This window comes from Astatotilapia calliptera, chromosome 3 (genome assembly GCF_900246225.1).
Source record: "Astatotilapia calliptera chromosome 3, fAstCal1.2, whole genome shotgun sequence".
Lineage (NCBI taxonomy): Eukaryota > Metazoa > Chordata > Actinopteri > Cichliformes > Cichlidae > Astatotilapia > Astatotilapia calliptera.
Window position 1 is genome coordinate 19397802 of NC_039304.1, and position 12712 is coordinate 19410513.

A 12712-nucleotide genomic window follows, 5' to 3' on the forward strand; every position below is an offset into this window, starting at 1 on the left:
AAAACGTTCATTCTCCGGTTCCAATACCTTCTTGCTTTTTCTTTGCCCCCCCAAAAAGTAATGTACAAAACGAAGGAGAACGATGCTCATTTCACCCCACATCACCCTCCTTTGACTTGCATACTTCCTACAACTAAGGAGCACATGCTCAACTGTCTCCATAGCATTGCACCCATCACACAACCCAGTCGGATGTTTCCCCATCCTAAAAAGAGTACCATTTAAAAAGCAGTGGCCTGTTCGTATTCTACTCATAATAACCTCCTCCTGTCCCTTTAATCCGCTACTCCTCTTAGCTTCTATTTGCACCCTATATAAATGTCTCCCTTTTGTTTCATTATCCCATGCCATTTGCCAGAAATTCTTACTTTCTGTCCAAACTACACTTTTCCCCTTCAGATTTTGACAGTGGTGTCTGTACATCTATATTGACTATTTTAACAGCTGCTTTGGCCAACCTATCTGCACTTTCATTACTCAAAATACCCACATGAGCAGGAGTCCACATTATTAGTACATGTTTATTTTGGTCAGACAATCTATCATGAGCAAAAAGAACATCATACAAAATCTGTTGATGGGTATTTGTGTTTCCTTGTTCAATACTTAATAATGCTGACAATGAATCACTACATATCAGTACTTTTGAGATGCTGCTTTCTTCCACCAATTCTAGAGCCAGCAGTATGGGATATAACTCAACTGCATATATATCCAGAAGATTTGATGTTCTTTTTGCAATCTTGATATTTAACTCCGGAATTACCGCTGCTACACAAGTTGCTTCAGTTTTAGGATCTTTTGACCCATCTGTATACACCTGTATGACCTTTAATATCCCTGCATCTGTCCACTGACAAAAAGGCGAAATTACTTCAACATGATTTATCGAGACAGAGAAATTAATGTATGATGACCCATCATGGCAGACAGAATCCGAGGGGTGACAGAATTTAGGACAGGACCCCTTTGAGTCTGTAAAGTGGTGGTGGTTATGAAGATGGAAACTGAAGCTTGGCTCTAACTGAGGTGTCTGTGAGGTGGTTTGCGAGAAAAGTACTAAGGTGGAAAGCAGAATGCACATTAACAATAAAACAACGGAATGAGGTTTTCAAAACATAAGGAACGGTAAAAGGGAATATTGGAGAAAATATTGTGAATTACTGGGTAAAAATACACCATTAGACAGGGTTTGGTTTACAATTAAACCAAAGTCCAATAATGCAAAAGGTTATCACTTCCCAGCAATGATAGATAATGAAAATATTACAATAGATAAATAAATATGAATTATTAGCAAAATCATTTGCAAAGGTGGATACTACAGAGAACTTTTATAATAAAGAAAAAGAAGGACGGGAAACAACATCACAGAGAAATATCAAAATACTTCACGATCAAGAAAATAATGAGGATATAATTAATGTACATTTTTCTTTTTTTGTGTTAAACAAGGCATTAAAGAAATCTGGAAAAACTATCCATGGTAAAGATCAAATCATTTTTTGCATACTAAACAATCTGAGTGATGTAAGTTAGGAAATATTGATAGTGTTATATAACAAGATATGGGAAGAAAGAAAACTACCAAATAAATGGAAAGAATAATTAAAAACATGCTACAGGTTATTGTGATTATTGCAGACAAATGTTCAATGTTCTTATTCCTCTATGAATAAAACGTCAAGAATTGCTCCTTGTGCTAGCTTCAGCTAGCTGTTTATTTTTTTACAGATTACTACCTTACAGTTAATCTTAGAAAATCTGCCATCTGCCTAGTCCTTCAGGTGTTCTATGATTTGTTTTTATGCAAAAATGCCATGCTGTCACACTGTCTGGTCTTAAGAATCAGTTTGCATGGTTCAGTAGGTTTGCGTGGTGCGTTTAGATACACCTTGTAAACTCAGCAATCTTCAGTGATGAAGAAGGTCGTTGAGATATATTTATATTTCAGATTTTTCTTTATTAAAATAAATAACTTGTTATGTTTTCTTCTATACGGGCACATTTATATATTTCAGGAATAACATATGCAAGTTGTTATCAACAAACTTCATATTCTTGATCATTCTTGAGCCGACATATTATACTTAAGTCATATCCATTATATATGACTTGGAATATAATTTGATGAAAGGAAATCTATTAAATTTTTATCAACAGGCCCCATAATACTCTCAGCGACCGTGGCTCAGGGGGTTGGGAAGCGCATCTGTAACCGGAAGGTCGCCGCTTCGATCCCTGGGCTCTCTGTCCTGGTTGTTGTGTCCTTGGGCAAGACACTTTACCCTACCAGAGGGGCCGATGGCGCAATATGGCAGCCTCGCTTCTGTCAGTCTGCCGCAGGGCAGCTTGCCTCCACCAGTGTGTGAATGTGAGAGCGAATGGGGGCTGTAGCTCAGGTGGCAGAGCAGGTCAGCCACTAATCTGAAGGTCGGTGGTTCGATCCCAGGCTGCATGCCAAATATCCTTGGGCAAGATACTAACCCCATGTTTGCCTACTGGTGGTGGTCAGAGGGCCCGGTGGCGCCGGTGTCCGGCAGCCTCGCCTCTGTCTTGCAAATTCTAAGTAAAATCAATAGCTACTAAAGTTATTCCTTTTTCCTTTTCCTAATAAATCATTAGTGTTGATTTGATATCCTGAGCTAAATCATCTCAGAATATCAAATAAAATAGCCATACTAGCCATACTTGCATGCCAAATCATAAAAAATGTATAAAAAAATAAATAAAATCGCAATTACCTATAAAGCAAGACATGTAATTTGTCTGATAAATTCTCCAAAAGGCAGATACTAGCAGATACAGGTATCCCCCTCCTGTTGGTCAAAGTCACTGCACCCCTGAACTTTAAACTAGTGAGTTAGAAAACGAAATCACATACAGTTGTCATGAAGGGAGATGTTCATTTAAATAGAATTGATGCATGTGGCTTCATTAAACAGATTTTTATATTAAACACATTTTTACACCTTGGTTTAAAAACAGTTTGGACCTCTACTGTACTTTGACACTTAATTACTAATTAGCAAATGTGTGCCTGTGCTTTTTCACTAAGCAGTCTATTGTGTTTTCTGTGTGTGTTTAATAAGCCATGAGCTGGTGTGGGTGACATTCAGTTGACAAATTGCACAAACTGCGCGCTGAATCATTTTACAGCAAAGAGTCTGCGAAATGATTCCATTAAGTCTTCCTGTAGAAACGGAAAAGTATCCCAGCCTCAATGTTTCTGGATTGTCCTTTGAATTTTAATTTTGATTAATAAAAAGGTTGAACACACAATACAGAAAGACTGAAAGCAACACAGGAATGTCTATAAGAGGAAAAGCACTGCAGCATAATATAGTATTAAAAGTATGTGCTGTAAGTGCTTTGGTCTGTAAGCCTGGAAAAGACCTAATGTCTTTATAAGGTTTAGCCCATTTGAAGTCAGGAAAGATAAAAATGCAGAATGTGTAAGTGAAAATCTAATGCTTCTCATTAAATTTAAAAGAACCTTGTAGTGGTGTTGAACAGTCTGACAGTAACGAATAAATGTAAAAATAGAATTTTACCACTCCCCTAATGCCCGTGTACAGCAGTCTGAGGGATCTTCCAGGAATGGTAATGCAGTTTTCCAGAGATCTGATTGATTAGTAGACAGTGATTTCATACCTGCTGATCTAACCATTCACAGCATAACCATGGCATGGTAATCATGGTTATCATAGCAATCTAAGAAGTGACCTTCATAGTACTGAAATTATGTGGATAAGATGAAATCCTGCTTCGTAGTACTGGGCAAACACCAGATATAACTTTTCCCTACTCTTTATGCCAGGTGTATTGATTTTAGTGGAACAAGAAATCCTAAACCAAAGCCAGCACAGAAAAAGTCCTCCAAACTTCTGCTCAGTGGTGATGGGAGAAAAGTTTTTGAAGGCAGAGAACTGAGAGAATGTGTTGTCACCCAGCACTGAAGATGAGAACACAAAATCCCATCTCTACAGTTTTTGTTCTGATGCTTTATTATGAATTGTATTTTCTATAAATAAGCACAATGTTTCCAACCTTTTGGAGCCACGGCACATATTTCACATTAGAAGAAAAAAAAAAAAAATCACACAGCACACCACCAAACAGAAAGGTCACAAAAAGCATATTGATAATTTTTCCCCGTGCACCAGGCATAGTGAAATTTGCTCAGTTTGTCCCCCTCGGATTCTGTCTGCCATGAATGGTTTAGCCCATTTGAAGTCAGGAAAGATACATTAATACTCTCTCAAGTTTTTCAGGCTTTATCATCACATGGTAGTGTGCCACAATAGGTTTTAAGGCATTTTCGGAAAGGAATGTTGGGGAGGATAGATTGCATGCCTGAATGCCCTCCATTATTTTCTGTCCTGCCCCTGAAAATCTGTCTGCTAGCTCCTGCAACATTCGGTCCAAACAAGGAAAGAATATCTGGCACCTAAACTGTTAAGTCTAATTGTTGAATGTTGCCATTGTGTTTCTTAAATTTGTACAGTCTTAGTTCAAGCAGTAGGATCAAAGCCATTCCTTTGGCTTTGACCACCTCTCCAACCACTCTGTGCTGGGGGAGGTTTTATTGTAGATACATCCTATCTGAAAGTTCTGTTTCATTTGATGTAAGCTTCCTGGGTTTATGACCCTTTGGTCAGCAGGAGGTCTGACACACACACACACACACACACACACACACACACACACACACACACACACACACACACACACACACACACACACACACACACACACACACACACACACACACACACACACACACACACACACACACACACACACACAAAAAAAGACAGGTCTACAATACTTTTCCTGGTGTCCTTCAAAAGCTCTTTGGTCTTGGCCATGGCGGAGTTTGGAGTCTGACTGTTTGAGGCTGTGGACAGGTGTCTTTTATACAGATGATGAGTTCAAACAGGTGCCATTCATACAGGTAACGAGTGGGGGACAGAAAAGCTTCTTACAGAAGACGTTACAGGTCTGTGAGAGCCAGAGATTTTCCTTGTTTGAGGTGACCAAATACTTATTTGCCACCCTGATTTACCAATAAATTCTTTACAAATCCTACCATGTGAATTCATGGATTTTTTTTCACATTCTGTCTCTCACAGTTGAAGTGTACCTCTGGTGCAAATTACTGACCTCTGTCATCATTTTAAGTGGGGGAACTTGCACAATCGGTGGCTGACTAAATACTTTTTTGCCCCACTGTATGTGCGCAAACACTTGATTATTTAATGATTATTTCTTTTATCTCATCATGTGCAATAACTACGGATGATGGACACAGAAACAGGACTGTGTTGAGTTGTTCATACCATTCAGGTTCACATTGATTTGATGTCTGGAAGGTTTTCAATGACATTAAATAACTCCTCTAAATGTGTTAAACAAAAGGCAGCGAGCCTGTTTTGAATATATAGAGAGTAGAAAATAGAGATATTTGTATTACAATATTTAGAGTGAAAGTAAAATATTGTCAGAAAAATAATCAAGTACAGACACCTGAAAATTCTACTTAGGTACAATAATAAAATATTTCTACTTGATTACTTACCACCACTCACAGCCACTAAATATTGGAAGATACTGTCTGAATTATGTGTCTTATTTGTATCATAACACAAAAAAATGATCAGGAGAAATTTATATAATTAGCTTTATTCTAGTTATACACTTTAATGTAAAAATCCTCTCAGGACTGGAACATCCACTGCCTGAGAGCCAAAATGTAACTCCAACTAAGTTAGAAAACCAGTTTTATGCTATTTATCTGTATACAGACATATCTAAACTATATTCATTTTTAAAGTTATGTTTCACAATAAGCCTATGTGCACAGACCTTCAGAAAGCCTGTGTAGTCGTAGGGCCTTCATGTTGTCCGATTTTGGAAATGAGCCACTGAGTGGTGCTCCATCCCTGCAGTGTGTGGGCTGACCTCATGGCTGCAAAAGTCACAAGGTCATGATGAATAGGTTAAAGTTGAGCCAGGTGCTCCAGCGCCTCCCCCTCGCAGCGCATGCAGTGGTAGCCCATGGTAGCAGTGGCATCGAAGCAGCCCTGGCTGAGGTAAAAGTCCATCGATGGTTTGTTCCAGTCCAGGACGGTGAAGTTGAGCTGGTGGCAACCAGCAGCCAGAGCCAGCTACAGGAGAGCAAAAACAAGAAGAAATTACTGCTAAGCTGAGATATAGCATGGAGGCTTCTTTTTTCTGCTACCTCTGAGACACTGTTTAGTACTTTTTGCATACAAATACTGAAAACAGGTTTATCTCCTTTACGTTTATCTTCTCCATTATTCACGTTTCACTCACCTGTGCCACCTTGCTCATTAGTGCTTTGCCGACACCTTTCCCTGAAAGGCAGATCATGTGCATTACTTGAGATTTTCTGCAAATACAGTGATGATGAGACATCTTCTCAGAGGCTGTACTGTACCTCTGAACTCAGGCATCACATACAGGTCCTCCATATAAATGGCTCTGCCTGACCAGGAGCTGTAGGAATAGAAGTAAAGTGCATAGCCGATCTTTGTGTGCCCTGAAAGAAGAAAAATATCAGTCTGAGCTAGCTTACAGTTTACAGTATTCATGAAATTTGTTTATTTGTTTTGTCGTTCCTTCCCACTGAGTTAATGACTCTGAATATTTAGCACAATGATTACTAATGACATAATGCTTTACTTTACACTATAAACACATAACTATTCCTTTACATCAGTGAAAAAAATATACGATTTGTGGTGCTGCTCACAGTTAATGTGCAGCAAACTTTATAAATGAAACCTCACATTTCCCAGTGGTGAGGCTGGTTAGGTCATTTTAACCACTATTAGTTTTTTGGTTTTGGTTTCTTGGAGGCAGCAGAACATCTGGAGTCATGTTGCTGGTGCCCAGGGACACTATGCAATATATTCAGTTTTAGAAGTTATATTCATTGTTAACTGTAGCCTGGCTCAAAGCGTTAATGCTGTCTTATTTTAATAAACAACACTGTCATATGCAAAATCAGCGTGGCACTAAGGGTGGAAAGAGATCATTTTCAGGCTGGCACATGCCATCCCTCTAGATCCGCCCCTGCTAGTGACTTGATGAATCTGATGATTCTGAGTCCAGAACAATTTAGCTGCTAACTTCTCTGCTGATTGTTTCTCGACAGTTCGTGGATTTATTGAGTTTTTCTAGCTGCTGATGAGAGCGGAGCACAACATTAATGAGGTCCAGGACATAAGTAGCTACTTCTCAGAATAGATTCTGATATTTGAAGTCAGCAGATAGTGGACAGCAGTGACTGTGTGGAAAAACACCTGTGTCATGGGAGGAAAAAGCACAGCTGGGCAGCAGAGAGTAAGTAAGCAAATAAGAAGTGTTTATGGAGGTAGACTGATGTACAATAGAAAGTGCTTTGGCAATAAAGCTTACTTGCAAAAAACTAAAAAGGAGGCTTACAACACTTTTGTACCCTGTTTAGGTTTTATAATGGTTTATTAAGATTAACAGAATAATAGATTTGCTTGCAAGAACATGAGCATAAAAAAAACAAGAGAAAGGTGACTGTTTCCTATGTTTCTTATTGTCTTTCCCCGACATGCAACAAAGACTTTGTGCTCACTCTGACCTACAGGCATAGTTATCATCAGTGTAGTTAAAACAGTGTAAAAACTGAGTGTAACATGATCACCTTCTTTGGTTTTGTGCTGTTCTGGCACCTCAGCGATGATCCCATGAAACAACGGGTTATTGGAAAAGCCATCTTGCTCCAAGTCTGAAATGAAATTACAGACATAAACATCCATCCATCTATTCTCTTTCATTTATCCTTGGATAGAGCCTATCCCAGCTACCATAGACAAATAAAGTTTTTTTTTTTACCCTAATTTTAAGGTCACACATTACAGAGTGTTTGTAAATGGGTGTTTTGGACAGAAGAAAGAGGCCAAGGACACTTGGTGGTGGAATGAAGAATTGCAAGAAAGTGTTGAAAGAGAAGGATGGGTGTTGGGTAGATGGAAGGAACAGTTTGAGGAAATGAAGAAAATGAGAGAGAGGAGGACAGGTGGTGAAATAAGAAGTGTAAAGAGGAAGCAAGGGCGGCTATGCAGACGATGAAAAGTGGGAATGTGGTTGGTTCAGAATACATGTACTATTTTCAAAAAGGAGAGAAGTAATGTTCTTAGTTTTATTATATGCTTCTTTGGTACTAGCCTGATGTGGCTTTGATGTCAGTGTTTCTTGAGTCTCTGGGTGTCTATGAGAACGAGAGCAAACTGCTCTTAAAATGATGCTGTCTTTTTATTATAATTATTTTCCTACTTTGCTGTAATTATTATCCTACATCTGGCCTTTGGCATATGTTCTCGATACAATTAGAAAAAGAATAAAACTAAGACTGAAAATAATAAATAACCAACAAAAACTAAACATTTTCAAAAAGTAAAAACTAAAGTGAAATATGAAACTCCACCCCGGAAACTAAACTGAACTAAAAACAAAAAGTCAAAATTGAAAGAAATACTGTATATTAAAATAATTTAAAAAAAAAAAACAAAAAAACTACAGTAACTTGGCTCTGAACCTCTTTTGGGATATCACCTTGGATTTAATATGTTTATGAAGAGTATAAAATAATACATTTACAGTTAAGGCAAAAACCTGAGACATCACTACAAACACTACCTTTCTGGGTCACTTTCACATGCTCTGCCAGGTTTTCATACTCTGCCAGTTCCTGGAGAAAATCAAAAATAGCATCAGCTGCCATCATTTATCAGGACATGCTAACATCACTGTTCCTCAGCAGACAGTAAAAACAGTTTATTAACCTGTTTGCACTGAAACTGTAGAGCACCGCGAGCACAGTTCATCCGATAATATCTCACTAATCTAATGATAACAGCAACGCTGTGGTTTTGAAAAATTGCATGGATTTAACGTTTACAGTCTAATATTCTGAATCGCACACACAGCTGGACTGCATGAGCGTCCACATGTGTGCTCACCAGGATCATCCGCGCGATGTCTTTGCAGTCGTCCAGGTTTGCCGTGCGGAGGGAGAAAGCCATGTCAAGTGGATTTGATGAGGTTTTGTTCCAGTCTGTTAGAGGACAGACTGTGAGAAGTAGACAAGCTCGATATTATTGATACTTCAGTTTGCTTTGCTCCTCTGAGTCCAGTGTGTTACTTCAGTTTCAACAAACAGCAGACATGTCCTGGAACCACTTTACCCTGCTCCTCCTGCTCTGCAGCTGGACACACTCATGTAGGCTGGAGTGTGTGCCACTGAAAAATCTGATATCGATCCAACATCACGCAAATACAGGACCAGACAGAGAGAAGTGTGCCATGACTGATAAAGCGAATGCATCATCAGAACGCTTTATATAACCTACTTCCATACTACTCTCAGCAGTGTCCCTGAGTGAATTTTAAACTGACTTTGAAAGAATGGAAGAGCAGATCAGAAATATAAAGGGATATTTTAACAAAGGGCATTCACTTGGGCGTCATGTTATGGAAAATGAATAAATACTGAACCTAATAAAGAATATCTCACTGCTGAGAGTAAACCTGGAACACAAATAAGGTCAGTTCATTCAGCTGTACATTCTCATCTTTTCAGAAAATCAAATATTATATTTCCCTCTGGTTTTCTTTCTGAAAAGTTTTTTAGCTAATAAATCTAATTAAGCTTCTAAACATTACACGTTTTCATCGATTTTTTTCAACACTGCATTTTCTTTTTATTTCCATTTTACATATGATCGAAGACTTTTGAAAATAATAAAAAGGGTAAATTTGCAGGTTTGTTAGAACAAACTGTTAAGTTGAGTGAATGTCCCACTCTGCATCTGTTGAAAAAAACAAACTATAAAGTGCTAAATAATAAATGTGCTACAGTAAGATAACTGTAATCCCAGAAGCCAAAGTGGTTGTGATGAAGAGTTATATTAACCAGGCTTCAGTGTTTTTTATTACTGATATGAATATAATTTGTTTCCTCTCTGACTCCAGAAGAGAAAGAAGTTTATTTGAAATGTTAGACATATGTTGAATACAAAAACAAATCAAAAGATCCAGGAGGAAATGTAGCTTCAAATCTAAGTCAAACAGAATAAATTCACTGACGTGTGCTGGTCAATATTCATCTGATCTGTTGCCTTGTTTTTGTTAGCTTAATACACATCTGTTGAACTCATCCACAAACAAATGTTTGAAATGTCGCTGATTCTTTGGTATCCATCCAAAATTCGACAGTCCAGTCAAAACTGGCAGCCCAAACTCCAGCTTGTTATTAACTCCTTTCAGTCTAAGGAACTGGAGACCAAAGGTAGTGACCGCTGACACCGTTCCAGGTGATCCAAAGGTCATTATAATTCAGAGAAACTGGTCAAGCAAATAACCTGTTGTATCAGTTAATACAAATACACAGTACACAGCAGTACGGTGGTAATTTTTATCTCTGCTTTGAAAGTCAAAATAATAACCAGTCAAAGATCCCTCTTTTTTAAAAACAAACAACCAAAGTTTGACACACAAGTTTAGGTAAAGAAGCATCATTATATGAAAAAATAAAATATAATTTTAGTCTAACAGTGGTTTTAGTGAAACGAGTTTGTTTCATGGACATGGACTTTGACCACCAAACATTGAGCCACTCTACCATGATAACAAGTGCTGACATCTCCTGACTAGAGGTGCAAAATTTTTTTTTTTCAATTTTTGTAACTTTATGTAGCCAAAGGACTTAACCCATCTACTTTATTTACCATCAGAGTGCAAATTAAACAGTTCTTTATGTGGTGAGGAGGATGAACTTGTTTCAAGAATTTAACGAGTTTAAAGTTTTACTGCTGCCAATGCTGAAAGTGTCACTGGCTCATCACACTGTGTGCTATCCGCCTAGCTGAACTGGTTTAAAAGTAGCATGGCAACTGCTTATTTATAGGAACTACAATTCATAATATAGTATCAAAACAAAAACTGTAGAAATTGGATTTTGTGTTGTCATCTTCAGTGCAGGGGGATGAGTACAACACATTCTCTCAGGTCTCCGTCTTAAAAACTTTTGTCCCGTCACCACTGAGCAGACGTTTCCTCACAGACTCATTGGAGGACTTCTTCTGTGCTTTTGGTTGAGGATTCCTTGTCATGCTAAAATTACTCCTCAGTGGCGCTTGAGCAACCTGGGCCTTGGTGTCACTGAGATGTTGTTCTGCTGTGTTGTTAAAATTACTTAAAAGTTAGACAGCTCTTCCCTGCTCCGGGTTTTATCACCTTCCTCAGGTAGCCATCCTCCTCTCAGTCTTAGAATTACATTTACAATGGACCTGTGTTGGATATTATAGTCACTGAGACAGTGACCATCCTTCAGCTCCCTGCCTTCAAAAATAATTCTCTGTTGATCTGAAACAGACATAAACTAAAAGTTAAAATCAGGCACCAAAAGTCAAGAAAGGCTAATAATTTCTAAAAACTGAAAATACTTTTTCATTTACAATTTGTAAAAAAAACATCAAAAAAACCAAACAAAAAACATCTACTTGCAATTATGTGACCTGTGTATTTGGTGTTCGCCCAGAGGCCTGTACTACGAAGCAGGATTTCATCTTATCCACGTAACTTTCTATGCTATAAAGCTCAGTCGCTTCTCGGATTGTCATGGTAACCATGGTTACCATGCTAGGGTCTTGCTGTGAATGGTTAGATCAGCAGGTATGAAATCACTGCCCGGTGACCAATCAGATCTCTGGAAAACTCCATCACCATTCCTGGAAGATCTCTTTTTTTTCTATCAGATATCCTGAGCTGAATCAACTCAGGATATCTGATGAATACTGAGGATTTATAAGGAAAGAGAAAATGTAATGACTTTAGTCTCTACTGATTTCACCTAAAGAACTTGCAAATGATCCTTAAAGCACTGCCACATGTTAAATGACAATATTGTGGGGTCTGTTGATAATTATATTCAGTTATATATAATGGATGTGACTTAAGTATCATATCTCAGCTCAAGAATGATCAAGAATATGAAGTTTGTTCATAACAACTTGCATATGTAATTCCTGAAATATATAAATACGCCTGTATAGACCTGCGTGCTGTAAAGAACAAGAAATTCATAACAGGTTATTTATTTTAATACAGGAAAATCCGAAATATAAATATATCTCAACGACCTGTCCTTCTTCAACACTGGGGTAGATTGCTGAGCTTGCAACTAAACGCACCATGTAAACCTACTGAACGACAGTGCAAACTGATTAGAGCAGACTGTGTGAAAGCAGGGCGCTTTTGCATAAAAAGAAATCATGTAACACCTGAAGGAGTGAGTGGATAGCAGTTTTTCTAACACTATGTGTAAGGCAGTAATCTGTAACTGTTGAATGACCGTTTTAATCACAATCATGCAGTGTATTAGTAGCGATTTCAGGCCTACCGGGGGGAGTTCCGTCTTTCTCCTTTATTCGAAGCTTTAAACTCTCAACAGTATCATCGCACTCCACTTCAACCTCAAATTTAGATCCGTTCGCCGTTATGACCGTAAGCGTGAGCGGCATTTTCGCGACGCTTCTTTCAGACCTTGTACTTTAAGTTTCCAATAATGGAAACTATCGTTCGAGTGGCCCTGTGTACAAAATTTGACGCCCTTCTTCTTCTTCTGTTTTTTGCTTTTTTAATTAAACTT

General features: G+C 38.2%; 1 protein-coding gene and 1 long non-coding RNA gene across 2 annotated transcripts; both read right to left on the minus strand.

Moving 5' to 3' along the window:
- Nucleotides 1-5665: 5665 nt before the first annotated feature.
- Nucleotides 5666-9760, minus strand: LOC113012540 (diamine acetyltransferase 2-like). Its single transcript, XM_026152815.1, has 6 exons — nucleotides 9024-9760; nucleotides 8701-8752; nucleotides 7706-7789; nucleotides 6464-6565; nucleotides 6340-6380; nucleotides 5666-6170 (listed from the first exon to the last, which is right to left on the minus strand). Exons 1-6 carry the CDS (start codon nucleotides 9084-9086, stop codon nucleotides 6003-6005), a joined length of 510 nt encoding a protein of 169 aa, XP_026008600.1. The 5' UTR covers nucleotides 9087-9760; the 3' UTR covers nucleotides 5666-6002.
- A 270-nt stretch (nucleotides 9761-10030) lies between these two features.
- On the minus strand, nucleotides 10031-12696 carry LOC113012546 (uncharacterized). The gene is made up of 2 exons (XR_003270716.1): nucleotides 12464-12696; nucleotides 10031-11427 (listed from the first exon to the last, which is right to left on the minus strand). It is a non-coding gene; the product is annotated as an uncharacterized LOC113012546 (long non-coding RNA).
- Nucleotides 12697-12712: the final 16 nt, after the last annotated feature.

Bases quoted from the DNA above. Each gene is read 5' to 3' on its own strand.
- LOC113012540 (XM_026152815.1), bottom strand. From the start codon at position 9,086: ATGGCTTTCTCCCTCCGCACGGCAAACCTGGACGACTGCAAAGACATC. The intron at 8,753-9,023 runs GTGAGCACACAT...GATTTTCTCCAG, and splicing joins ACATCGCGCGGATGATCCTG to GAACTGGCAGAGTATGAAAA. The intron at 6,381-6,463 runs GTACAGTACAGC...TCTGCCTTTCAG, and splicing joins TGTGATGCCTGAGTTCAGAG to GGAAAGGTGTCGGCAAAGCA.